Source organism: Megalops cyprinoides, chromosome 1, assembly GCF_013368585.1.
Source record: "Megalops cyprinoides isolate fMegCyp1 chromosome 1, fMegCyp1.pri, whole genome shotgun sequence".
In the NCBI taxonomy this organism is placed as follows: Eukaryota; Metazoa; Chordata; class Actinopteri; order Elopiformes; family Megalopidae; genus Megalops; species Megalops cyprinoides.
In genome coordinates, this window is record NC_050583.1 from 27,726,428 (window position 1) to 27,754,332 (window position 27,905).

The 27,905-nt window shown below is 37.7% G+C and overlaps 1 protein-coding gene across 16 annotated transcripts in view; it reads left to right on the top strand.

Annotated features, from left to right (window-relative positions):
* The window catches only part of LOC118775956 (RNA binding protein fox-1 homolog 1), a 206,753-nt gene that overhangs the window by 132,338 nt on the left and 46,510 nt on the right, over positions 1-27,905 (top strand). For 14 of the 16 annotated variants that reach the window (XM_036526029.1, XM_036526037.1, XM_036526006.1 and 11 more), the window contains exons 2-5: positions 3,436-3,678; positions 24,592-24,735; positions 24,906-24,959; positions 27,675-27,767. In XM_036526029.1, the coding sequence (XP_036381922.1) occupies positions 3,436-3,678; positions 24,592-24,735; positions 24,906-24,959; positions 27,675-27,767 (534 nt within the window). Of the gene's footprint in view, positions 1-2,746; positions 2,770-3,435; positions 3,679-24,591; positions 24,736-24,905; positions 24,960-27,674; positions 27,768-27,905 lie in introns of those variants that run through there. The other 2 variants (XM_036526066.1, XM_036525959.1) reach the window with 2 other exon arrangements.

Below are 27,905 nucleotides of genomic sequence, written 5' to 3' on the forward strand. Positions count from 1 at the left end.
TGCTGTAGCAAAGATTGGGCAGGGCTGGAGTTCAGTTATTTGTGCTCATGTAACTTGTGTCACGAGGAAGGAAATCTGCTTCACAATTCACAGTCTTTTTTTTAAGATTAAAGCTTGAAAATGACAAAGCAAATGAACGGTCAGCTTTCTTGCTTGCTTTTTGAAGCAGAGCTGATTTTGCAGTCCTACTGTCTGTATCTTGAATATTTTGTGCTCAAAACGTCTGTGTGTTTATTCTATATTTCACTCCAATCTCTATGCATGTTTCAGTATCTAAAGATAGCAAGTTGATAAGCTGATAGGCATTTAACTAGTCAGGGACATGCAGTACCCACTGTCACTGAAATCTTCATGAAGAGGCCTGTGGATGTGACACAGAGAAGGATATGCTTGGGGGCTCTTAACTGGCAATAACAGATTTTGTGAATCTGACTCATTCCAGTATGACTAGGGGAGGGGGTCTTTATCGTCTTTTCTTCACGTTTAAATGTGTGTCATCTTCAGTTACCAATAGGAAATCAAAATATTTTTGTTTGGTTTGGTGAGGATCTTCTTTCAAGCTGAAAGCAATAAAGCACTGGATTTTGCACACTGCCACGTTAAGCATATTTTAGAGCTCCAAATATGGGTTTCATTAAATTTCAGGCCAAAACATTTAGCTTAGTCTGACTGTCGGCCATCCTTTGTTCTTCCTCTGCTTGCCAACAACTGCTTTTCAAGGAACTCAGAAACTTCATATGTGCTGAAGTGATATAATGATTGTAGTAGAGGGCTCCCAGTGAGGATTCTAATGTTGTGATGCAGGAGTGACACCATTATCTCTCCATTTCTGTGTTTCTTTCTTAAGACTTGTACGTTGCAGAGTGTGCGAGTTTAGCACTCTAAATTGAATATTAGCGGTAGTTATCGCTGAGAGTGACAGGTTTGTAATGTAAAGTGCTGACGGTGTTAATGACAAACAGCATAGAAGGAGAAGGCAGTAGGGAAGGAGAGGCAGTAGGGAATTTTACAAGGATCCATTTACTGAGCGTGGAATCACTGTCTCTCTGCATGCTTGATTCTTTTTTAATGTGTATTGTTTTTTTTTCCAGTGGTGCAATTTGTGCTGCACACACACGCTCAGATTCTTGACCAGGGAAGTTCCAGAAGTTTGCTTGAAGATGCTGTAATGAGGGGAAAAAAGATGTGACAAAATGCACAAAAATTCAGGGGATTACTAAGCACTTCCCTCCAAACCTCTTCTGCCACAAATACTTTTCTGGGTACTCTGGAACACTGTGTGGTTTTGTAGGCTCCCTCTTTAGTCCTGCTTCTTTTAGCCAGAGTTCACCTACACTGCAACACAGCCATCTATCTCTTAGGTAAGCTGTGGGCAGGCTCTGCATGGTTGCATATTTTAGCTTACACTGTCATTTTACACAAATGTATTGTTTCACTTTAACTTGAGCATCCTGCTTTAAAATGAAGTAGCTTGCTTTGCTTCTTTGATCAAGAAGAGTAAGTCATCTGTAGCTTATTTGTTAGACAATGGTAGTGGTTGCAGTCTTCCCTAATAAATTACATGCTTGTCACATTGTTCTTTTTTGTCAGTACCAAGCATATATCTAGCCCAATTTTGCAACTCCAATCTGTTTTGTTTGGCAAAGCTAGATATCTAACAAAAAGGTAACAAATGGGTTAGCAATCTTGCTATGCTAGCATACTTGATATTCAAGGTACAAATTATTTGCTACAGCAGTTTCCTTGATTTAAACATTCATAAATCTCAGCCTGCTCTTGACAAAAAATGAGTCCTCTCCAACACTTAGAGAGTGACATCTGACTCCCTGTGCTCTTGGTCTTTTGCATAGTGGGATAATCATGTCTCATGTCCTAGAATTATGTTGTGTAGTTTTGAGGCCCTTGGGCCCAGTGCTTGTTAGGACCATATTGGTTGCAATAGTGTTAGTGGTCAGCTCAGGTTGCTGTGGGTGTTCAAAGGGGGATAATGTAATGGACCTCAGAGTGCATGGATTCTGGTACAGACAGTGACATCAGTCTCTCAGTCAAGATAAGAACTCAATTGGCTCTCTATGCTATACCTGGGTCTCTATTTTATCTTGTAAACTGGGAGTAGGGCTTTGGGATTGAGGCCTGCAGGTACAATACTTCCTTTAACCATAACGTTATTACGAAAAAAGAGGTTTGTTTCAACTTATTGTAACTGTAGTAGTAATATAGTAATAGTATTTTTTTTTCTGACTTGGAGGCATGGAGGCAAATGTAAAAACAGAGGGAAAGGAAAATTCTTTTCCAGCTGTTGTGGTATATTCTGAGTATCTGCCTCATCCTTAGGTACCACAATGACAAACTAACATTTTGAACAAATAAACTGTCATGTGTCCCTGAGACAAATGAAAACATCAGCAACACAGTTTGTAGCGTGGACATAACCAGCAAACTCAGTGTCACATTTTGTTTCATGAGATTCATGACTCCTGTTAAATGTAGATTGATATGAGCAGCTAATAAGCTGAAATGAATTTTAAAAATGGCAGCATCACTCATGTTACTCTCAAGAAATATTTCTGACATTGTGAGTGTCCAGTGGACCTGTTTATATGTTTTACTTTGACTAACCTGGCCATTTTGTACCTGTAAAAGCTACAATAATTCACCAGCCTTGGTGAATAACCAATAATTCTGCTTTGAATACAGATTCATGAGTTGTAGCATTATGAAGAAATGGCACAGAGATTCAGTTGTGAGGACCTGAAAAGGGTGGTAAAGGTGATTGTCTTGAATCATATTTCTTCTCTCACAGAGATTTAAAATGAAGATACTGTGACCTACACATGAATTTTTCATGTTAACGATTAATTCTTTCTCTAAAGAAACTTTATGCTTTGAGAAGAAAACAAAGTATTATTATTCTGCAAATGCATCGTAATTAATTAATAATGTGTTTATTTGGATTGCTTTTAAATTAGAAGGTTTATAGTCATTCAGCTGTGGCATACAAGATGGCAATTTCTTTGGATTTAGTGTCTTCCTCAAGTGTTGCAGATCGTTGTTGTGAGAAATCTGGAAATGGAAGGTTAATCAGTGCGTAATCCTAGTGTTTCAGTGAAGGATGAATTGATCCAGATCAAATTAGAAGCCTCTTTGACAAATGGAGGTGTTAGGCAATTTTAATGGAGAACACATCCACTGGTCTAGTTTACTTGTTTTGTCTCCGCGAAGCATTTGGAAAAGTTTAATATAATTCAGAGGGATGTCTGGGTGAATCTGGCTTCCAAGATATAAAGCACTCAAATGCGCAACAGTTTACAACCTTAATGATACAATGCCACCTGGTTATAGCGTTATGGAACACCATAGTTTGCTTTGCTAAACAGGCCTCCTGTTTTTTTTTTTGAAGAACTAACTTGCTTTCTCTCCTCTCATCCTCTGCAGGGTAATCAGGACGCCACAGCACCTCCTGAAACGATGGCACAGCCTTATGCTTCCGCCCAGTTTGCACCCCCCCAGAACGGCATCCCAGCTGAATACACGACCCCCCACCCCCACCCTGCTCCAGACTATACAGGCCAGACCACTGTCCCAGAGCACACATTAAACATGTACCCCCCTGCGCAGACGCATAGTGAACAGAGTGGTCCAGACAGCAGCGCACAGACAGTCTCCGGTACCGCCACAGTAAGTATCGCATACAATGTCTGCGCTCTCAGCACTGCACAACGCCAAGACACAGTGACCAGAGGCCTCAGGGACGTAACACAGTCAATTCATCTTCACTGCTATGAAGGGGGCTGTCTCAATGTGGTCATGGCTCTTGTGCAGTGAATTGTGAGGCTGTGAAACTCATGTGATACTGGGGCATACAGCTTCATATGATACCATCACTACACATCACTGTCATAACTGGGCAGAGCCAAGCAATGCATTTGAAACAGATGTGTACAAAATTTACAAAAAATCAACAAAGCTAAACAGTATAATGTGCAGGTGATGTGTTAGCCTGCTTTGTCAAGTTCACAATTTCACATGATGGGTTGTTGTGACTAGCAAAAACAGTTTAGACCCCTGTTTTGATAGATAGGTCCTATATGAATTAGCATAAATATATAAAGAAAACCTGTTACTTTGTAGTATTTTTCTATAGGAATATACTTTCAACATAAAGAAAAAAGAAATGTTGGATGCAAGCTCTTTAGTTTCATTTTTATTTCTGTTAAAAAGAAAAAAGAAAAATCTGGGCTACATCTGGAAATACCATTTATTTATTTTTTTTTACTAGAACAGCGAGCGTAAGGTTGTAGGGAAAGGGCTAAATTATCCAGACGTTGCAATGACCTCACCAGGCAGCAGTTGTTATGAAAACGATGTCATCTCATATTCCTACTACTTCTCTTTGTAATGGGAATGGAACTCAAACTCTCATGACAGTGTTTTCAATGACAGCAATCATAGCAGGCCTTCTGGCACTGTTAGGATGGTTGTTAGTCTGCAAGGGGCCTGGTAATTGTGTAACCATACATGGTGACCAGTGACTTGCCTTTGAATTAAGAGGAAAAGTGCATAAGAGCTTTATATTTCCTAACCTTTTAAGACTGGTCTCTTTCAGGTTGATTGTTGCTAATTGTTCTCCCTGATGATATGGCTTCATATCTTGTTATTGCTCCAAAAAGGATGTCATGTCAGGGATATTTTTCTAGTTAATAACTATGTAAAATTTACTTTTACTTCAATTAAAATATTGTTGCATTTAAGCTTTTGTCAGAAGTTTGTCAGAAAATTAAAACTGCCAAGTACCCAGACTGTAAAACTAAGTACATTGTTCAATTGATCCCAAATTGTACGTACCAGTACTTGATTTCATATGATGAAATCAAATCAAATATGTCCTCGGGAAGTCTATCTGTGAACTGAACCCATTGAAACAGTGTTCCAGTGAGCAGGGGTATGCTTTTTGTACAATGGCACTAAACTGTAGAAACTGGATGCCTTATTTGCTAGTGGACTGTGGATGAGGTTGTAACTTTGTAATTTTTGTAAAAGTCTTAATATTGTTCACCTATGAGGACATCCTTGCCCTACCTAGATGATACAGGAGTGCTGCATTCGGGTAGGAGACCAGCACTTATGTGGAGTTTGCAGTGTAGTAAGCCTGTGTGATTCCCACCAGCTCACCACGCGCTGTCCCTTTCTCTAGCACGGCTCTGCATCAAACAGATGTTCTGAAGTGACATGAGCACATGAACTCCTGCCCTCGGGCGGGACACGGCAAGCAGTCCGCTCAGACTCAACTTCTCAAACCCAGTGGTGCCACCCTCCCAGTCTAACTGGCTCATTTGTGCCTATTTGGGAGCCCGCTAATCGTGATGAATGGGCTCAATAAACAAACTGATTTGCTTTCGGTGTGGCGCCAGGGTCAGAGGTTATGGCGGGTAAGCTCTCCTGTATTGAGCAGGAGGGATTTCGAGGGCCATGAGTCAGCCAGCTTAAATCTACTTCTGAGCCACAGCTGCTGATTTGATCTCCTTTGACTGCCTGACTTCGTTGTCACTTGGAGTCATTTGTCTCATGCAGAGAGTTCACGTAATCCCGATATCCTGGGGTTCGTCAAGCGCTTTGCCAACGTGCCAGCACCGCGAGGGTATTTCATGTGTGATATCAGGGCTGCCAACACTGAACTGACAATATATTTATATATTTACACAGGCATTACAAATGTCAATGTTTTGCGAACTCCTCTGCTAAAACCCATCTTGAGTTTTATTACCCCACTTCTTACATAGCACACTGATCTCTTAGGTTTGAACACCAGCACTGCTATATGGAATATTGGAATACAACGCCTCGGTAGCACTGGAAAAAAGTAATTATGTCTGTGTGCTTCTCCTTTGGAAACTTCTGCTTTTCCGTTTCCCCAGAATCTAATAAAAATACATCAGACTCATAATTTCCCTCACTTTTTCTGGCAGATCGTATTGGAAAATAAGTTCTCAGTTGGACCTGGAAGCTCGCTCCATATTAAGTGTGTGGCAGAGGCAGAATCCATTCCTTTGAGTCTCAGGTTTCTTGATGTAGGTAGAAAGAAAGAGACTACGGATGATTCAATATCTATACAAAATAAATTAGCTATGAATCATGTTAGGTTCCTAAAGAGATAGATCAATATAGCTGAAAGTTTCACTACATCTTCAGCGTATTTGCTTTAAACCTCAACAAGCAGCTGAAAATCTCCTGCTGAAGCCAGAAGGGTTTTTTTTGCTGATTTCAGTCAGGTGTGTGTGATTTTTGGTCAATGAGAGTTTATTTGTTTGTGTTATCACACTATTTGAAAAGATTGAAAATGTGGATTGGGATGGGATTTGCCACTTACTTGTGGATAGTAGAGCTTGTGCGCTATCCAGCCCAGGTCTTCAGTTGCTCAGTCAGAAAGAAGGACACCAGCAGCACATGAACCCATTAAAGCCCTCTGTTAGAAATGCTGTTCAGACCCATAGCTGTTGAGTATCAAAGGAGCAGAAAGGAAAGAAGGAAGGTCAGGCCTCTGCTCATACCAAAAAAAAAGAAGAAAAAAAGCAGTCAACCAGACGGCTCACAAAACGAACAGCCTTCTGTTTCCATTGACACGTGGCACCATATTCCCCTTCACTATAGCCTGAAAAGAAACAAAAAAAGGAGAGGCTCTCCAGCTCTATGTGGCGGTCTAAGCTTTATGGACAGCAGAGACACGGGCAGTTGATCGTACAGCTCTTTTGCTCCTCTGCTGCAGCCTATAGCCTCTCATTGCTGCTGTGTCAAACACTGCTGGCCTTGTTTCATGCTGGCCATAACCTCCCTTGCCCACCCCCCTGGGCTGAGCCACATTTCAGACGAGACAAAATTGGATAAGTCACTTTGGCCAAGCAACTGGCCACATCTGCAGAGTAAGACTGTTTTAAGGTCGGGGCACTGGTGATCACCTTGCTAAAAAAAATAGTAATGTCCACATCTGGATTTTATTGGGCAGTAATCTGACACCAGGGAATCTGAAAATAAAATGTGGGTCAGCAAAGGAAGCAGGTGTTTGTTTAAACTTAGGTTTAGACTCAACCTACAACAATTGTGAGCCCCACACTGCATAATTAAATTAAATTAGCAATTACAGTGCAGTAAATCTCAGTTACCACTACAGATCAACAATCTCCGGCTATTGTGTGGTTTCACTTCAAACCTCTTGGATGAAGATGGTAACCTAATTTAACTTTCTGCCCCTGCAATTCAAGTTGCATCACTACAGACCAGTTTAAGCTTTGAATTTTATCACTGTTGATAACACTGTTGTCCAGGCCAACCTCTCCTAATTTGATAATATAATCATTCCAGTCAAAGATCTGTAGACCTGATGAGTTTGAAGAGTATTTTCACTAAAATGCACTGCATTATCAATTTTTATATTAAACACCCCCAATGCATCCACCTATCAATAATGGTTATATTAATAAATCAATATGTAAATTATATGTAAATATAGTACATTAAATAAAGGCTATATGTTTGTGATATATATTCTTTCATAAATACACAAAAAATGTCTTTTTAACTTCATTCAGTTTTCATACATGACTAGTTGGCTCTTTGTTGCTGCTATGTTCTATTTAAACATTTCCTTTTTACTGTGTACAAAGAAATCATCTTTCAGTATGGAAAGGTCAGTTTCTAAGATAATCTTTTTGTTCCACCCTTAACAAATCAAGGCCAAAGTTGGGTCTTTAAAAGGAGCAAAATGTTTGGTTACATGGACTTGGCTGAAGGACAATGAGTGCGGGTTTTGTGTGTGTTTTGTGTGTGTGAAGAGGGGGGAGATTAATCGTAAAATTAAATGAGATGCTCTGAGGACACATTAAAAGGCAGTGTCAGCAGTGCATATGTAATCTCAGAGAGCAAGAAGCTAGAGTCCCCGTGGGTGACATGTGAAACCTGACACTACTGCAGTTTTTGGGCGGAAAGCAACTGGCTGCTTCCTTGCATTTTCTTTTGTCTGCCATTTATGGCAAACACGCTGCTAGGATTATCAGTCTCTACTCGGAAATACAATATTAAACTCATCTGCCTACAAATCATTCCACCTCCCACCACTATGTTCTACTTCATCTGACAAAGGAGAACTGTAGAATTGAATTCATTGTACATGAGACCGGCTGTTCTAACAATATCTGGCAGTTACAACTTGTAATATGAGTAAATAAAGGTCAAAGATGAAGAAATAAGCCTTACCCATTGTATAGGGCCAGTTGCCTCAAAACTGAGTTCAAAACTGTCCACAAGTATTGTTTTTAAAGTACAACCAGTACTTTTACTGTCATAAAAAAAGTCATACAGAAGAACCTGTACATGCTTTAAGTGAACAGTTGTTTGGAAAATGTGTGTTTCCAGAACATCACTTCAGCTATCTCAGCTAACACGAGAAATTGAAATGCTGCTTCTCAGCTTGGCCTGGCAATTGGTCCATTGACTTGTTGAAAGGTATGGGCTTAGCTACTCAATAAACTTAATTCCACATGGATTAAAGCACTGCCCTGTTGGCACCAGGTTGTGCATATTGAGACACTGTATTGATGAAAAGACGTAAGAGCCAGGTCACTGTGATAACATAACATGTCCCTAGATTTATTTTTCAGGCATTGTACAACAGCACCTTCATAACAGCAAACTCAGATTTTAAATGTTTGGCAGCCACATGATAAACACCAGGACTAGACCTTATAATTATATGTGCTTTTAATTTACTGAAAACATTTGATACTGCCTCAGAAGAAAGCCTTTTATTTTGACATTGGAAATATTAAACTGGTTAAACCATTTAGCTCTTATTATAGTGAATTTTTTTTTCAGTGTTTATCAAACAATAAACCTTACTAAACTAAGTGCCATTTGACAGTGATATGATTTTAATCTGTAATAGACATGAACTGCACTTGAGTGGATTGCATAGCTAACAGCTAATGGTGTTTATTTGTATACATTATTTAAGAACAGTTTGTGCAGTTTCAAGTCACTAGCTCTGTAACTGTCCCTGTGATATCTATTTTGAATTTTTTATCCTTGAAAACTCTCTATAAATTGAGTTTTAGAAGCAGTCCTTATAAATATAGTTTACAGTCCCTGTAATTTGCCTGCTCTGTTGTAAAACGAGCTGTAATTTGTCTTAAATGAAAACAGTTGAGATATGCTCCTGCTCAGAAATTGACAACCAAATATTTAGAGGATGCAGGGTGGATGCTTGGTCACTGAAGACATGTGAAACTAAAAGAGTGTGTGGTTCCAGAATGACTAGTTCAATAAAGCAGAATCAGTTCTTCCTCTCTAACACATTGTGCAGGGACTGCTAAAGGTGAAGGTTCTAGAATGTTAGCATATTGATTGATTTCGTCTTGAAAATGAACTTGAAAGTACATTTCAGTATATGCCCATATTGAGAAAGAAGGTTTTCTTGAGTTTTATGCATACCTACAGTGGAGCCCTTTGCAAATCTGGCTGTTGCTGTTGTTACAAAGGTATCTTTTATTACCATTCAGACACTCAACAACAATGCAGTACTGTAGCCAATCAAGCTTTCAAAAAGTGATTCATATTAGTATACATTTGTCTGTCATTGATTTTTTTTTTTCTTTTTTTTGTGGAGAGTTTAGAAACTGCTGGCTTCAGTTGACCGTCACAGGTATTCAAATTGATGTATGACACCAGCCTTTCATGCTCCCAAGTATGATTCAATACTTGAGGGCATGTGAGTCCTGCCCATTTGTTCAGTGATACTTAACGTTGAATATTGGACTATATAACTGACTGTAATGGAAGAAATTATGATTGCGTTTCCTTGTCTGCCATTTCAATTAGATGTGACTATTATCTCTCCTTAAAAATTGCAGCACATGCTTATGACATACAGTATGTTCATGGACTGTCCACGCCAGCTTAGCAAAGACAGTGATACTTGAGTATTTTGAGAAACAGCCCGATGGCTACTGTCTTATCAGTGTAACATATCACATTGCTTTGACATAGCGTGCACATTATAAGATTAATTTCAACCCACCCAAATGCAAAGATGAAGCCAAACCATGGTAGGATGGTATTGCTGAAGCCATATTGTCTATGTGCTGTGTCATCTGATTTAAGAATCAAACAATCATTGACTTGCTGACTGCATTTGGCATGCAGATGGTACTCCCTACTTTGACAAGGCAGAGAGATGGATATGCATTTGCCTCAATAATTCACAAATCAGGTGCCAGCTCAGCACTGACATGCGAAAAAGACACTGATTTACCAGACACAGCATGGAGCAATATTGGGTTGCACAGAGGGGCCAAGTTACATATAAGAGCAAGGACACTATTGGGCTGTTCAGCAATACAATAATGCTGATATGGTTTATGTAGATCCACGCAGTTAAAAATGTGCATGAGGCATGTTCATCGAATTACAATTATAATAGGCTTTTTTTTAAGCCGATTAATGATAATCTGCAGAAGGATGTGAAAATGAAGAGACAAATATGTTTGAAAATAGTGGTACCTGCATTAACTGGATAAATATTAAGATGTTAAATAGCACTGTGATGAACACACAATAAAGTGTGGGATTTCAAATCCCAAATTGAATTACAGAATAGTGTCAGTTTGTTGTGCTGGGGTCTAGTTTTGAATATGACAGAACATACTGAAGGGGTCATAAATATTAAGGTATCAAAGGTTAATGTAGTGTGAAAGACTGAGGGACTGTAATTCTAGCCTACTTTATCATAATGATACATTAGCCTATACTAGTATGAGACAGCCTGACTGATGCTGTCACCGAAGCAAAGTGCTTTCTAATGGATAACATAACAAAATATGAAGCATGAAGGCATTGTTTTGTGTGTTTCAGTATTTGTTTAGAAATCTTTGGGTCCACTTTTTAATCCAGCAGTCCTTTATGAACATATGTTACTGCATCCAGCTCCCAGCTGACAGTTTGTTCTCACTGCGGGACTGAATGTCCAGCTGTTGTATGGGGTCATACCAAATAAATTCTGACATCAACATTTTTTAGGTATTTGTACCATTTTGACATTTTTAAGTAATATAATGAAGAGGCTTAACATTTCCTGTGATTGTGACGCTGATTTTAGGATTTGTGCATGGTTTGAATGTCTTGAGAAAAAACCCTGTTAAGCAGAGATGGGGTCAGACTCAATGCAGATCCAATACACTGTAAAACCCCTGGACAATAGACATATTTAACGTGCTGCACAACAAACTCAAGGGGAGCTAATCAAGCTCTTATCTCCAGAGAGTGACGTCACTTTTTTCAACAGACTTATGCAGCGCTCAGGTACACTTTCCACTTCTAAACACCAAGAGTAGCCATAGAAGTCCCTTGGGTGTTGGTTCCCACTATCTGGATCTGAAAGAGCATCATTGGTAGCTTATGTGGACCAAGCAGGGACCAAACCCACAATCTTTGCATCCACACAACACAATTCCCTGACAACAGATTAGATTAGCTCACTGTGAAAAAGATCCAGGTCCCCTACATGGGGAACTACCTGTGCTCATCTTTGTCCATAACATCGCTGTCTCTAGCAAATCCGTATACATACTGAGTGTAACTGCATGATCAGAGACGTAACAGAGTGATATGATGATGAGATTTGTATAGATTCAAAAGATGCATCAGGATTCCATTCAGATATTTTGCAAGTAGCTTTCATATGATATTTTGTGAAGGCAAAATATAAAATTGCAAAGCAAACTGGAGTATAACTGAGTATCACTTTTATAACTTGTTTGTGTGAAACTCACACAAAACAAGTTATAACAAGTTTTAACAAGTTATAAGTTTTAACAATGTGTTACTGAGCACGGCATGAATTCACATTTTGCATTGTATAGCGATCGCTTGATTGTTCTTGTTTTTGCCTTTGCCTTAGTTTTGCAAGTGCATTTGAACTGTTAGTCTAATTAGTAGTTTAGCCTTCCCCCTCTCAGCTGGCTGCTCATTAACTGAGCAGGGCATTTATTGGGTGTGTCTGCACTGAAGAAGGGGTGGAAGCAGCAGCCTGATTTCTCAGCCTCATTGTACAGACTCAGTTGTACAAAGACCAGGGAGTTTAGCTATGGGAGTACACCAGGGTAGTCCCTGTCACATCATTATCCCATATGGCTATACTAATGATCTTAATGAAATATATGCATCTAATCCTATCTGTAATATGTGGAAGTTTCACTTCAGGATTTTGTGTTGGAATAGTAAACTCCTGTCAGATATATTATGTTGGGTTTGTGTGTTGGGCCGGGCCATTTTCGGTCTCAACCTTGCATGCTTGACACTGTCTCTTGTTTGTGTGTGGCTTATGATATCCTTGTTTGTGTATCCTTGTTTCTTTTGTTATGCCCATGTGTTAATGAGCAGAGCATAAGAACTCCTAATGCCTCTTATTAATAAAATATTTAAATATATAAACTAACACTCATTTAGTGGCATGGCAGATGTGCTCTAGGAATGGTGGCTGGTACGGGAAATTGGGATGGCGCCTTGTTTCCCGATTGGGCTCCGGTTGGTCGTGGGGGAGGGCTTTTCTTTTTAAAAAAGCCGAAATGGAGGGAAACCGGTGTGTGTTGGAATGCACCTGGGACCTGCCTGTCTGTCAGAAAAAGCCTACCTAACCCCAATTTCTTCGTCAAGGCTGTTTTTGTTTTTGCTTCCGTGTGCAACTGCCGTGCTTTTAGAAAACTACCTCATACAAACTAAACTAAACTCGAAAACAAAAAGACGTGGAGCCCTTCGCCGGTGGAGCGGCGGCTTGGGCTGGCCTGGTGAACTTACGAAGCGAGCTGGTGAAGGTAAGTCCCGGTTTTCCTTCCAGTTTCACCATTCCAGACCAGCTGCCTTCTCTTGTAATCGAAAATTATACCCCTAGACAAACGTGACCGTGACACTTTGGATTCCCTTTATGCTTTACTTTCATGTTTTCTCTGGATAAAAACATCAGCTGGATGTAAATAATTTCTCATTCTAACATGAAATGTACTTACATCTGGTATGTCACTCTGGATAAGAGCATCTGCTAATCGACAAAAATGTCAATGTAAATGCAAGTTTATACATCAAGAATTTCATTAACCAGGAGCTAACAACATTTTTTTTTTTAGTTGTGATCAAAACCAATTGAGTCATAACATTGCATTAGTATCATTTTATAACTGCAAGTATTTAATAGTTATATCTTAAAAACCTGTGTGTGTGTGTTTGTGTGTTCATAAAATCTCAGTAAACCAATATATATATATATATATGTCACAAAAATAATGATGGAGCATAAATTTACTATGTTTTGTAAGTCTCATCGATCATATCACTTCTCTATATCAGTTTGAAAAATACCAAATTTGTATTCTCACAATTTGTAAGTATACAGTAGGTTGCCAGAATCTCACAATAATTAAAAGGTAGATTTAGCCAAGCCAAATTTATTATGGGTTGTATTATGGTTGTGCCTTTAACTGGTTAGTTCTTTATTTGCCATTTTATTTATTTATTTTTGTCTTGTTTTGAATCATTTTATAAAAGAGTGTATCCAGAACAACTGTAGAGGTATGACTTACATTTTTGCTGCTGCTATTAATGCCTCATAAGAACATTTTTTTCACTATTGCTTTCATTTTTGTTAGCGTTTGGTAAACACGGTTTTGTTTGAAATATCCAAACACCTCTGGAACCATTGTCCTTTGTTTAATAGGAAACAAAATCAGAGCGGTTCAGAAAGATTAATGTATTACATTGAAACTGTTTTCATGCAAGTGTTGTAGAATACTGCAATAAAAAATAGGGAGGAAGTTTGGGAAATCCCCAATGCCTGCATGGTTATGCAGATCTTTTGAATATTTAGGTCTGGTTGAATTCTGGGATACCACATACAAGTGGTGGTGATTGTTATTGTTTTATCCCTCAGCAAAGTTCTTGTCACATGCACAAACTTTAGCTGCAGATGAGATCTGAGATTTTAAAGGCCCATTAAACCCGCTCTGAAGGTATGAAGCGAGCTGTCTAAAAGCAAATCCCTGGTTTCAGTAAATAATACATGTTTCGCCTACAGCACCCTCCCCATGCATCTGCTCTACTAAGCGAGAAGAGAACAGTCATTCCATTTGGAAATGAACTATACTGAAGCTTGCTTTCCTTTATCGCGGCAAACAAATAAACACTGCAGTTATACTACCAAGGATATGTGTATCAACGCTTTTTGCTGCCCCAGTTATTGAGTTATGAAAGACATACGATTAGCATTTTAAGGTGGTTTTGCAGATTGCTGCTTAGGATAGAAATTCTGAGCCCTCTGAGACTTTGCAAGATTCATAGTTCATGGTGAGGTTGTTCCTGGCACTTTGCCTCAAAGAAGATATGCAAAAACGGGTTATATTAAAATGTTTTAAAAATATATAAAACAGTTTATGTTACTGAAACTACAGCAGTGTAAATTGGCATTATGCTGAATATCTACAAAAATAAAACCCTTTTCTGCTATTTTCAGGCAAGGATTCACATCAATATCACTGAAACCAGCCTTTTTCTTTGAAATGTATGATGATTATGCTAGAAAAATGTATGTTCTACACATTTCTATATTCTGGGAGAAATTCCTTCAAGCAGCTTATGACTGGAACACAAAAGGAGTGTTGTTCATCATCTTATCACATACAGTATGCCTTTATGATTTGTTTGGGAGGATGTTATCTGTATTTTTGTACATGCATAATCTGATGCTATATTAATGACAAGACCTTTGAAGCAGTGAAATGAAACGAGCGACAAGCATGATGAATTTGAACCTCAGACTCGAGCACCATTTCCCTGTGTGTCACCTTTCATTTTCCCTATTAGCTGTGGTGAAACCCTCTCTCCCAGCATGGGCTCAATCCACTTCAAAACCTGATCAGCGGTAGGCTGTGACAACAGTGCTCCAGTCACAGTTCACCTCCTGTATGGTGCACTCAGACACTTCCCAGCCCCTCTTTTGGATCACAGCAGCCCAGCTGTCCTTTGTGAGTGGCCTTTGTGTCGTTAAGCGGAATTGTGCTGCATTGGTCGTGGGCTCCCTCTGCCATTTAACCTCTCTCTTACCTGTCTCTTGTTTCCTGTGTCACAGTTCAGCCCAGTTCAGACCTTTTTGTACCGAGTCGTAGTCCCTAAACATGATAACTCAGTAAGAGTTCAACAACAACACAGGAAAAGAGGACTGTTACATGCAAATTAGAAATTAGGAAGATACATTACAAATGGCCCAAGTGGCTGAATAAACTGAGCAGTATGAGCACAGGTAGAATAGCAGCCAAATAGGATTCAGTTGGCATTCACTGAAAGCCCTGAGCTTGTTTGCTGAGACCAGGTGCTTGGATAAGGTTCAATCCAGCGCAGTTTACCAACTGCTGGGAGAGAGTTTCAATATACAGTAAAGTGTGGACTGGCCAATTGTTCTGTTCTTTGGATTTAATATCACATGGCAGGGAAGGTGATGATGTTGAGAGTAGAAGACAACCCCCTCATGCTTAAACATCTGGCCTCAGTATGGTTGTTGATTGCAGAAATTCATTGTGTAACAGAAACCTGAAAACAAGTATTTATTTTTTAAACTTCACTATGTATAACAAGATGGTGGAATCACTTCAAACCACTCTCCAAAGTCTGCCCACAGATGACTTTCGCCAATGCCCACATAATTCAAAATATTATAATTTCCTGCCTCCTCCTCCCTACAGTAAAATGACCAGTCTGGCCTGCTTCCAGGAAATCAGAACAACAGGAATACAGTGTTATCAAAGGACTTGCTCTGACTTTGTCAGAGAACCAGTGCTTGCTGTAATTCTTCAACTGTTTCAATACTGATTTCCCCCATCATATTATCAGAAGTGTATAAATAAGACATTAAAATAACAATTTAGAAAAAATAGGTCTTAGATCTGAGCAGACTCTTTCAAAATGCTTTGCACTCTGCAGAAATTGAAATATAATTCATTGCTGTTTTTTTCAGGTGAAAATTCAGAAAATCCAAATTTGACATATTTTTGCATAACTATAAACCAGTTTTATCAATCCCTCTTTCTTTCATTTTATCATCCCCAATTTTCTGAAACCAAAGTATTTCTTTAAAGTGTCTGTATCACCTTGAGATAACCAGTTCATATTGTTGCATCCAAGTGAATGTGTATAAAAGTTATTGAGTGAAGTACAAAGCTACACATTTTTGCCTTTATACAGCCACACTGTTGTTGTCTACCTTTTTTGTTGTTTCTGCAAGGATGAAAAATTGCACACAATTATTGTACCACTTTTCAGCATTCATATATTCATGTATGTTCATATATTAACATGAGCATAGGTTTATATTAATCATCAGTCTTAGACTGTTACATATGGATGAGATGTAAATGTACTTTATTATTTATACGGTACACAAAAAAGTATTGTTAAAGTTAGTTTGCAGATAAACCCTGTTTTCCTCTCTCCAATTTTACCATCTGACTGGTTTAACCCTTTTTTTAAAAAGTGCCCTACATACACAAAAAATAATGAACAGAAAATTGAATTCATATGTTAGTTTATAAAACACACACCATTATCAAGTCCTACAGTATTGTTGTATTATATTCCAGTGCATAGTTAAAATAGTTTGCTAGCAAGCAAGACAGGTTGACTAATTTACAACGATTTACTATGATTGCTATTTGGGGTGAGGTTTACAAGTCAGCTGTTATGGTGTATCACTTAGCGTTACATTTATAATATACTGAAGTGGAAATGATAGGATGTCAGAAAAGGCATTATTTTTGTTGCCATGATAATGTGATTTTGAGTATAGCAGCAGAAGAGCAATGCATCATTGGTGGGTGTGTATATTTGCCAACACAATGATTCATATTAATGAAGATTATTAAAGAATGAACATTACAACGAAATTAGTTCTACTAACTTTAATAATTACTACTAACTTTCCTAGTCCACAATATAGAGTAACATGCAGTGTGTTAATTGTCCAAGAAATCTTGTGATTAGACTGAATATCTCTTCAATTATGCTGTATGCAGGGCTTGTATAAGTCACTCAGGTTTTTACTGCTACCTAATGTTCAGAATATTTCCTCAGTTTGTAAACATAAGTTATTTTGTGTTTCTGTGTCAGTGACTTGGTTTGCTGATATTGTAATACTGTCAGCTTGTAATCTCAGTTCTCTTCCAGTAAATTGATTAAATACACAGCATTAAGATGCAAAATGTATTTAGTATATTGGTACATAAGAAATACTGTGGAAAAATTTGTTTTTAAATAGTGGTAGTGAAATGACACTACATTTGTATTCATATTCTACATTTGTAAGAAATACAAACAAGTGGCTAATATTGTATGATAATGTATCATTAAATAGCTGGTTATATAGCAAATAGTTCATAGAAATAACCAGTTGTCCCCAGAGTGGCTCAGTGATTAAGGAATTTGTCTTGTCACACGCTAAGGCTTGCAGCCTGGGTTCACTGTTGACATGCGAGTATATCAAAGGATTAGACTCACTATGCCTATAACTTTATGAATAATCTAATGCTTCTTTTCCCCCCCAAACTCTGCAAATCAGGTTTTTTGTAATCACCAAATGTCACAATTTCTGCATTTGCACAGGAGTGCTGGAGTCAGATGGATGCAATCCACCATTATACTCACATGCACCCAAGGGCTACTTTTCCACACTAATCACACAGCACGCTAACAATGGAGTGAGAACTCATTGGACGATACTCCACTGACGTTAACTAAGCGACTCACAGGCGCCTGACAAATCGCATCTGGGACTGGTGAGACATGCAAACCCTGGCTGACCTTCCACCCCTGTCCCTGGCAGGATGAAGCCAATTTGTTCCACCTCAGTGCAATCCCAGTCATTGTTGGCAAATGCATGGCTGGTTTTGAAACCAGGCCATAGGGGTCAGGTACTCAATCTGAACGCCTAACTGACTGAGCCACTCAGATTCCAAATAATTGAAGAATTTTTATAAATAATTAACATTTTTTTTTTGTTATTAGTTTCATTGTTTACTTTGTATATTATTTACTTTTTGTTGATGTTTTAGGCAGATGGTAGAAGTTTGTGTAACTGTTAAGACTCTCGACTTACACATGACAGAATAGCTGAATTGATTCACAGCACTCAAAAGTTTAGTAAAATATAAGCTGATTGTGAGAAAACACACACACACACAAAGGACTGTATCTCTCTCTGATAACCCCAGTGTTAAGGCCAGTGTGACTCTGGAGGATGTTGCTTTTTCTTGTTTCTGACACAAGCCTGCCATATGGAAGTGCTTCCTTTCGCGCTTTCGTTCCAGCATCCATGCTCAAGTACACAGAGAGTGGATGGCAGTCATTTCAATGTTTGCCTTTTAGAGCACAGCGTGAGATCAATGAATGGTAAACACTGATAATTGTAGTGTCCACAGTCAGTGTGAAATTGATTAGGATAAAGAGGCTGATCCAAATTCCACCACAGAACTGTTGCCTTCATCTTGCATTCTTTTGTCTCTGTTTTTGCATGGGATTCACTCATTTTTTTTTCTGTAGCTCATTTTTTCAGGCTTTAAGCTATCAGCACTGCGTACAATGAAGGTAAAATGCTGAAGCCTTATTGTCCTTTTACATGAAGTTCCAATAAGTTTGATTCTGTTTCGGATTAATCATCTTGTATTACAAGATATGTTTTTTTATTTTATTAATTGATATAAACAAGCAGCAAATGTCTCGGTATAATCAGCATGTATTACTGTAATTTTTACAAAGCCAATTGTACTTATTAATGGGATGTGAATGTGCACTTGAGTGTGCCCTATGTAATTTCATGTAAGTTGACATTTAGAAAGGTAGCTTGACACCTTCTGATTAATGACATAATATTTTAAAGTCCTCCTCATCTATGCTTAAAAATTGTTATCCCTTCAAGATGTATTCTCCTCTCTGGCATGTCTCATAGCCTATTGATTAGTTAAGAAGGGAGGGTTTGAAAGCAAACAGAGGGGTTGTTAACTGATCCTAATCAATTAATTGATCCATCACTCTGACCCTATGTACAGGGAGTGAAGTGAAGGTTCCACAATTGCAACTCTAAATGGCTCAATTGTTAGTTTAATTTACATTCTCTTTTCTGCTCTTTTGTTACAAATGCCCATTTTAAGTAGGAAACACATATTTTCAAGTTATCTGTTCTAGAGGGCTAGACATTGCTTATGGTCATTAGAAGAGGCTTAAGGAAAACAGCAATATGTAAAAAAAATAGGAAAACATATAATTCAGTCTGTTATGTGGAGTGTGTTTTAATGGATTAGCTTAGTATTGAACAGTCTCGTTTTTTCCTTTGTTTATAAAAAGTGGTAACAACATGTGAGGTTTCTTGCTTTTCCAGTACGGAAAGGAGGCCTAATGTTTTTAGGCCCTTATTTTCTTTTTATGCTTTGTATTTATTTGTCAACATTGGCATTTATTTTTGTGTAAAAAAAAATGCTTTTTAAGATGGCATACATATACAAATCATTCTGAGCACATGTTCTCTGTAAACTGCAAAATTGTTAATGTAGCATTTGTGTGTGTGTGTGTGTGTGTGTGTGTGTGTGTGTGTGTGTGTGTGTGTGTGTGCGTGTGCACGCGCATGTGTATGCACATACTACAACTCACATGTATAGTTCCAGGCATTGTTTCAGAGCACTCCTCCCTTTGTGTGAGTCAACTAGCTGGAACAAAAACCAAACAGCAAAACATGCAAAAATACAAAAGACCACACTGGAATTTGTAGCCATCCGTGATGAGGGCTTGACAGTGGAGCGTGCTGTGTCTTGTGTCTCTCTACAGCAGACGGCCCTGCTCCAGCCAAACAGACACAGCAAGCTGGCCTTCAGTCATCCATAGAGAAGGGAGACGCCCAAAACACATTTCATTAAATTTTTGATGCTGTTCTCTGTGATACCATGCTCATATCTCAAGGCCAGAAAGATTTGCTTTATTTTGATCAGCATTAAAAAAAATATATATATATATATATATATATATATTATAGCCATTTTTCATAGCTAGGAATTATCAAAGCTTGTGTGTAGGACATTTGCTGTTTCATGTCAGCCTACTGACAGAGGGCTGGGACTGGTGTATAACATGTCTCTGTAGGTTATTGTTAAAATGGAGAGGCCTATTCAGGCTCCTCAGGAGGAGATTGAGAGGGAGGCAGAGAGCTCTTGATCATGGTGCAAATTGATTTGAGCTTAAGGAACACTGCTGTGGGTGCTGCGGCATTGCGCAGTAGTGTTGTCAACCTGAAGTACCGAAGTGGGAAGGAAAATCAGCCTTCTCTTTGTTGTGCAGGCCCAATTTACATGGAGGCTGAGAGCACCTACTCTTGTCCTCCCAAACAGAACTTACAGCTATTTGCTCTCTGATGGAATGCTGAAACATAAAAAAGTGTTTTCTCTGAGGGAATCTTACTGAGTTTAGTGCCCACTACCTCTTGTCCTCAGATAACTTTGCTGAGGAATGAAGGAGCCACAGGCAACCTTAACCTATTCTTTTTTCCTCAATACATCTCCGCTTAGAGTCCTATCTGACGTTTTGTTATCATTCTTGTTGCTTGGAAGACCGAAATAACCGAAACATTCTAGAGCAGATTGGATTTTTTTGAAAGGATATATGAGATATGAAAATCAAATACATCCATCAGTATTTTGCTTTTTTCTTTCACGAGGGAAAGTCACACACCACTTCAGTATATCAACTGAAATTTAACATGATCAAGTACTTACTCAACCTGATTAAGCAACTCAGTCATAAATTGGCTCGTCACTGATTTTGTGTGTCCAAATAAAAATAAATAGGGAACCTATTTTCCTATTGTGTCATAGCATTTTTTTTTTTTTCAATTAAGAAGACTTAAGCTTATTCTACTCACAACCACCCCAGTAGTAAGAATTTGTAGTGCCATATCTTTTTAAATCTTTAGACTTTAGTATTCTGCGAATATACAGTATGTTGAGGTTCGAAGTCATCTTTAGCTGCCTTATAATGTGTTTCAGACTAAACCAGTAAACCAAACACAATCCATCATTATTAACTACACTAATTTCAGATCTGGATGGGCCATCTGTTAAGTTTTCAAGCATGATTTCCACTCATTTTGTAACTTGTTTTTAGTAACCAAGTTGTGCAGAAGTAATTTAAAGTTGTGCTGTGGTGTGAATATCCCTTTTAACCCATAATTTTCAGTCTTCACTGGTGATGAGAACACATAAAAGGCTTAATTATTGCGAAGGATAGTTTTTTAATCCTACATAAAAGCTCCTGTCCATTAGTCTGATTTATCAGTATGGAATCTATATATCATAATGATATATGATATATCAGTATGATATAAAAAAGCTTCCAGAACTGTAGAAAGTCATCCATGTGGTGGCATGTTTGTTTCTTCTGCCTAATTAAAACAAGATGGAGGATTGTTTATCCAATGCACAGTCTCTTGTGATGAGAGTGGGACAGTCTTGTTTCTTCTCTTTGTTTTTGTTGCAGTGTGTGTCCTTGTGGTAAGTCAGTGTGATGAAAAGTAGGGTAAACACCCCTCCCATCTCACAATGTTTGTGAACATGAGCCATTCAGCTGGAAAAAGTTAATTTGAATGATTGTTACTACAAGATAACAGCCCGTTATTGGAAACTAAGACCCATATTCAATCTAACTGCAATGTGCTTTGTCCTTATATTTGAGTAACAAATTTATCCATGTGATAAGTTTGTGTTTTTTACACATTTGTCATTCATTTTGGCAAATGCATATATTTGCTCAACTAAGGACAAAGTGTGGTGTTCTTTCATTGCATCTGTCCGTAAGCATAATTTGGCATCCTTAACTCCTACACATATTTTTTTTATATTATTTATGTTCTCATTTTCACAGTGTTTTTTTTTTTTCAGTTTTCCCAGAATAATTGGATGCAAACTAGGGAAATCTAGATTTCTGTAATAGCTGACTTGTATTTTATTGTGTGTTTTCTCCTTCCACTGTAATGTTGCAGTGGGGAATCAGTGGCATGTCTCTCACCAATACATTGTTGACAGTAAAATGGATGAATAATGGAAGAATTACCCCATTTTCTTCATAGCATCCCTTGTTTACCATTGGTCACTTGTGGGACTACTGCTTTTACTGTCTTGTTAAATTTAGATTTGTTAATTGATTTATAGTGAGGTATGCATTATTGAGTATTTTGTGTATCTTTTAATTACGGTGGTTTACTTGTTTGTGATTTTAGATTAATGACTGTGGTGTATAGGGCCTAAGCAGCTTCAGTTGCAGGATGCCATTAAAATTCATTAAAAATACACATTTTATCTGAACTATATTTCTCCGCATACTGATGTTTGTAAAAGCATCTTTGTAATGCAAAGTTGAAGTTATACACATCTCTTGGTCCAGGCCATGGTACTCTCTAGATTCGACGACTGTGAGTCTGTTCTTACTCTTCTCCTTGCAAATGCCAACAGGCCTCTCCAGCTGATTCAGAACACGGCAACCTGATCTACAGCCAACCAAAATGCTGTCATGTCATGCCTCTTTTCATCTTCCTACATTGGCTGCTTGTTGTGATTCGGATAAAATTCAAAACTCTTGTTCTAGCCCACTGATCAGTAACAAGAACAGCACCCCCATACTGACAATCTATCGTCATACCCTACACTCTTGCCAAACTCCTACTCATATTCTCTACACTCTTGCCGCCTTTTTTATCTCTTCCTGGAAGGGTTGCTCATCTGAATCATGTCCCTTCTCTATTCTGCCCCCCCAACTGGTAGAATGAGCTCCCCACAATAATCAGGACAGCAGGATCGCTGTCCATTTTCTGGCGCAGTGTGAGAATCCACCTGTTCAGACTACGTCTTGATACCATAGACTCTGACCCCTCCCCCTGCAAACACTGTGGTAACAGTTTATGGTAAACCTTCAGATATATGACATATAAAAGCAAGGTGTAAAAAGAACAAAGCCTGGTAGTCAAAACTTTAGTAGTAGGGTATATTTGTGACAGCAATCATTTGTGGCAGTGTTTCCCACAGTAATACATTATTACAAGTGTGACACTAATGATTCAGTATCTATACAGCTCCATGCCTAACCATATTGAATGCACTGTCAAATGAATACATGCACATGTAAATGTGGATACCGAATCTAGAGTCATAATAATGTGTGCGTGTAACTGTTGCTTGTCGGAGATATAGTAAAAGGGCATGCCCAATAATAAAAGAATTAGATGATATAATATAATTGGAATGGTATAGTTGGTCAGCAGCAATGTGAGACTCCCATTCCCCCTATAACCAAGATCTCCTGTTATATAAGCCACTTATTTTTTGCATGATTATTTAACTTAATTAAACACCCATGATGCTTTCCCAAAAATATTATTTGGATAAACATGATCAAATTAAATGTTAGCACCTCTAGTGAGCTTTACTCATGACCCTTGTCATTTATAATTTAATTTATTTAGATGTTGATAGATGTTGTTGTATATTCAAATGGAACAAATCCTTTTTTCAGATTCAATTAACAATGAAGCAAAATTTAAATGGGAAGACATTTTCTGTCACTTCTGTGTACTGTCAGTTCTATGGACATGACAATTATCTTAAAGCTATTATGCATAATGAATGTTATTATGTCAGTGTCATCATTACAAAGACAAAGTAATCCAGCACTACCTTTCTCTCCCAGTCAAGAGAATGTATTGTTTTTGGATGGATGTGTCTTGATATTTCAACAGAGCGCAGACAGGTCATTTACGACAGTATGTGTGCATATTAGTCAAAAGGGCAGATTTACGGAGCACAGGAAATGTGCATAGAAAACATACTGGAATTTCTGGGTGTTTGTACAAAGTCAAAGTCATTTGTACAAACAAAATATAAAATAAATAAAATTGCAACATGATTGGTTTAAATATCCAAAAGGAAAAATTTGCATACAGGCAGTTTACTTTTGATTTGTTCTGATTAGCAATTCATTATGACATTAAAAGTGTTTATGTAACTTTGAAACCTAGGGACCATTGTAAATTGGAAGGGGAAGAAGGGTTGACATATTAAACAAGAAGACCTTAACTGGTTTAATTTGTACCATTTGGGTTTCTGCTTTCATCCAGATCATGGTCAAATTACATCAACTTTACTGTAAAATATTACTTAGCTGTGATATCTTAAATGAGTAAATAATTTGATATGGTGACTTCAAAAAACACGAGCCACCCATCACATGCCAACAAGATATTTTAGATTAAACATCTTTGGAAAATGTGAATAAGAATTTATAACTTTATCCAAGCAGGCTTCTGCATTATTTATTCTAATGTGGAAACTTTACAGTATGTATTACTGAACGTTAAAGTAGACACCTTGCAGCCCAGGAACACAGAATATGTCACAACAAACTGTTGCCACATTGTGACAGTTTAAGCTTGATCGATGGGCATTTGTATTTGTATTTAACTTTTTCTTTTTAATTTTCCAGCAGACAGATGACGCAGCACAAACTGAAGGCCAGCAACAGACACAGTCCTCTGAAAACACAGAAAACAAGACACAGCCCAAGAGGCTTCATGTCTCCAATATTCCCTTCAGGTTTCGAGATCCAGACCTCAGGCAAATGTTTGGTGTAAGTTTGTCTTCTTTCTTACCTATTCTCTGAACAGCAGCCGTGGTACTGAATACTCTAGTATCAAAAAAGCACCTCATTTTGGGTTAAATCATGACTTTCACAAAAAGTATTCCTCTGATATATAAATAAAGATTTAACCATATTTTCTGGCTTTATTTCCTTTACAGCAATTTGGTAAAATCTTAGATGTTGAAATCATATTCAATGAGCGGGGATCTAAGGTATGTGGTCAATATCTTTTCCATCTGCATGACTATTTTGTCTTATTTTGAATTATGATGACAATGATGAAGCAAGAAAAAGTGAAATTTGTATTTGGGCAGAATATTTGGGTTTTATTCAATTATGATTCCATTTTCTGTAAGAATCAGTACTTTCTTCCAAAAGAACAAAATGGTCACACTTTATACTATGTACACAGTAATTACATTAATTACATTAACACAGTAATAACTTCTGAAAGTACTTTGTGACTGCAGCTACTGTGTAATAACTAGTATATAACTGTAGAACTGCTATAGTATTAATACAGCATATTAGTAGTAACGTTTATGTGCGCTGCCATGTACATCAAAAATCAGACTGGGTCCTCTCCTCAGTTGCAATAATCCCTTCAGTCTTTCTTACTTCATATATCATGTGCATGATTTTAACATGATTTGAGAGCTTCAGGTGAATTCAGATTGAGATCTGTCTATCCAAAAAACTTTTCAGACAGGTTGCTGTGACCTGATGTGTTTTTTTTTTTGAGTGGTCATAACAATTCATTCATAGCATAAGAGGAAGACACCTTTCTAGTATGCATACATGCTGATCCCCAGTCAGCTTGTTATAGGACTTCCCACCACAATGATGATATCTGAATGATGAAGCAATTTCCCACTGCATGCCTCTGGCGATGAGAAGGTTAGCATTTAAAAGTTAGGTTGAAAATCTAAAGCTAACTGCTACTGAAATTGTAATGTTATCACTTTAGCAACCTGTTCTCAGGAAGAGTGCTACAGTTGAAACCAGTCCCAACACAGTGGCCATGGCCTTCACAGCATCATAAAACGGGACTAAAGTGTGATGTAACCTCATAAAAAGGCATAGCCATTCATGTGCGAATTCCACTCTTAACTTGATGGGTCAGCATCACAAATACTCAATATATCTTCACATGTGTGGGGGTGTAACTGTTTTACTCATAAAGAAGCTCTCACTGTGTTAAAGTCAGGTGCAAAAGAAACAATTACAGCGGCAATATGTATGTTTGATTGTTCTCACTTGCCTCTTCCACACAAGGCCAGCCCAATGAGTTGACCTGAACATTTTGATGGTTGATTACACAATAAAAGCTTTCACTGCTTTGGGTCTTTGGGTTTGGCATTATGTAGAAGAGCATTGACCAACAAATGTTTAATAAGATCATATTAAAATTGTGAGTCACAGTTTGTTCATAATATTGTTCATAGGTATATGCATCTTTATTAGTTTTCCTTGCTCATTTCTTTACTCCATTACATGTTTAGTAACTTATTTGGGAAAGACAACTAAAAGTTTCCAATTTAATATATTATTTTGATCTTTCTGTTATCATGAGTTAATGTTGAAGTTTGACAATATGTTATTTGGTCACATTTTAAGGGCCTGTTTATACAGTTAGAAAGCATGTAATGATAGGTGAGGGTGACTTTTAAAAAATCATCAAACTGCAGTTAGTGAATAGGCAGCATGATGACTATTTTCTTTTTTTCCATATCAGTCAAGGTCAAGAAGTCAGGAAAATGGAAGCAGTTGACTATGTCAAATCCACATTAAATCAAAGCAACAAATAAGAAAACAAAATATGAAAGAACCCAGTGACACTGCAGTGCACGGATGATTCAATTTTGATGAAATTTAAGCAGAAAAAATAGCATAACGCACTAACTGCTTGTGATAGTTATCCACCAGCAAGCCAGGTAGCTATGTATAACTTTGATGACAAAGATAGCTGTTTTACTTGTTACCTGATAGTCTGTTTACAAATTAAGATCATAAACATAGTCCACCAAACTTAGATGAATATCTATATCATATCTATATCGAAGGACAGGTACTTCATTTTGAATTAAATATATGTTACAACTATACATTTCATACATTTTGACCCTTTTTATTGTACTAAAATATTGGTACCCTGAAAAAATTATTGGAAATTTATAAAATATTTATGGAATTCTATTAGGTTCTAAAGGTTTGCTAAGTAAAATTATAATTCATATATAAGCAGTAACATATTAATATACTGTTTCTAACAGTATAAACCAGGCCTTAAAATTTGATCCAGTTTTAATGTGTCCCTAGTGTTGCATGAAGAACACTCGTAGTGTTAATCACTGTAGCACGATTTGTTCTTCGATATTGGCACAGTTATATATCTTTTCTCTGTAAATTTAAGGTATACATCGTATGCCATGATGTTATCTTTATTGGGAACATATCTATGCATGTTACAGGACTGGTTCACTTTCCTTTTTTCATAATTGTAGTCTCTTATGATTTTGAATTCTGTGTGGAAGCACTAAATTTCTTTTGATTCCATTCTTTTTGGTAGATTAATTTTCTTCTGTTATGACCTGTTAAAAGGTATTTTTACTTTATTTCACTCTCAGGAAATTTGTTTGATGCTATTTATTCTTAGGGATCTCTAACTCAAGATGATGATATTGTTCACATTGGTTTGCTTAGTGATTGTGCATCTCAATGCCGATTTATGTTTTTGTTTATTTGTTTGTTTGTTTGTTTTGGTTCAATTTGCATGTACAGAGCAAGAGGCAAGACTTGTTTAAACAAAAGCACACAATGAATCTTCTCTGTAAAAATAATGATACTAAGTAACAGAGTCAACTTTTGGTCGGTGATGGAATTAATAATGTGCATGTTGTTTTCCCCCTTCTCCCGCCTGCATGTAGGGATTTGGTTTCGTAACTTTCGAAAATAGTGCTGATGCGGACAGGGCGAGGGAGAAATTACACGGCACGGTGGTAGAAGGCCGTAAAATAGAGGTGCATGTTACAAATATTTCCCTTCTCATCCTTTTTATAAATGTCTGCTTCACTCTCATTTTGTTGTTTCAGATGCATCATTTGTCTCTTCATGTGCTCCCCCTTCCCCCATCATATTTTTTCTTTTCTTATAGACCT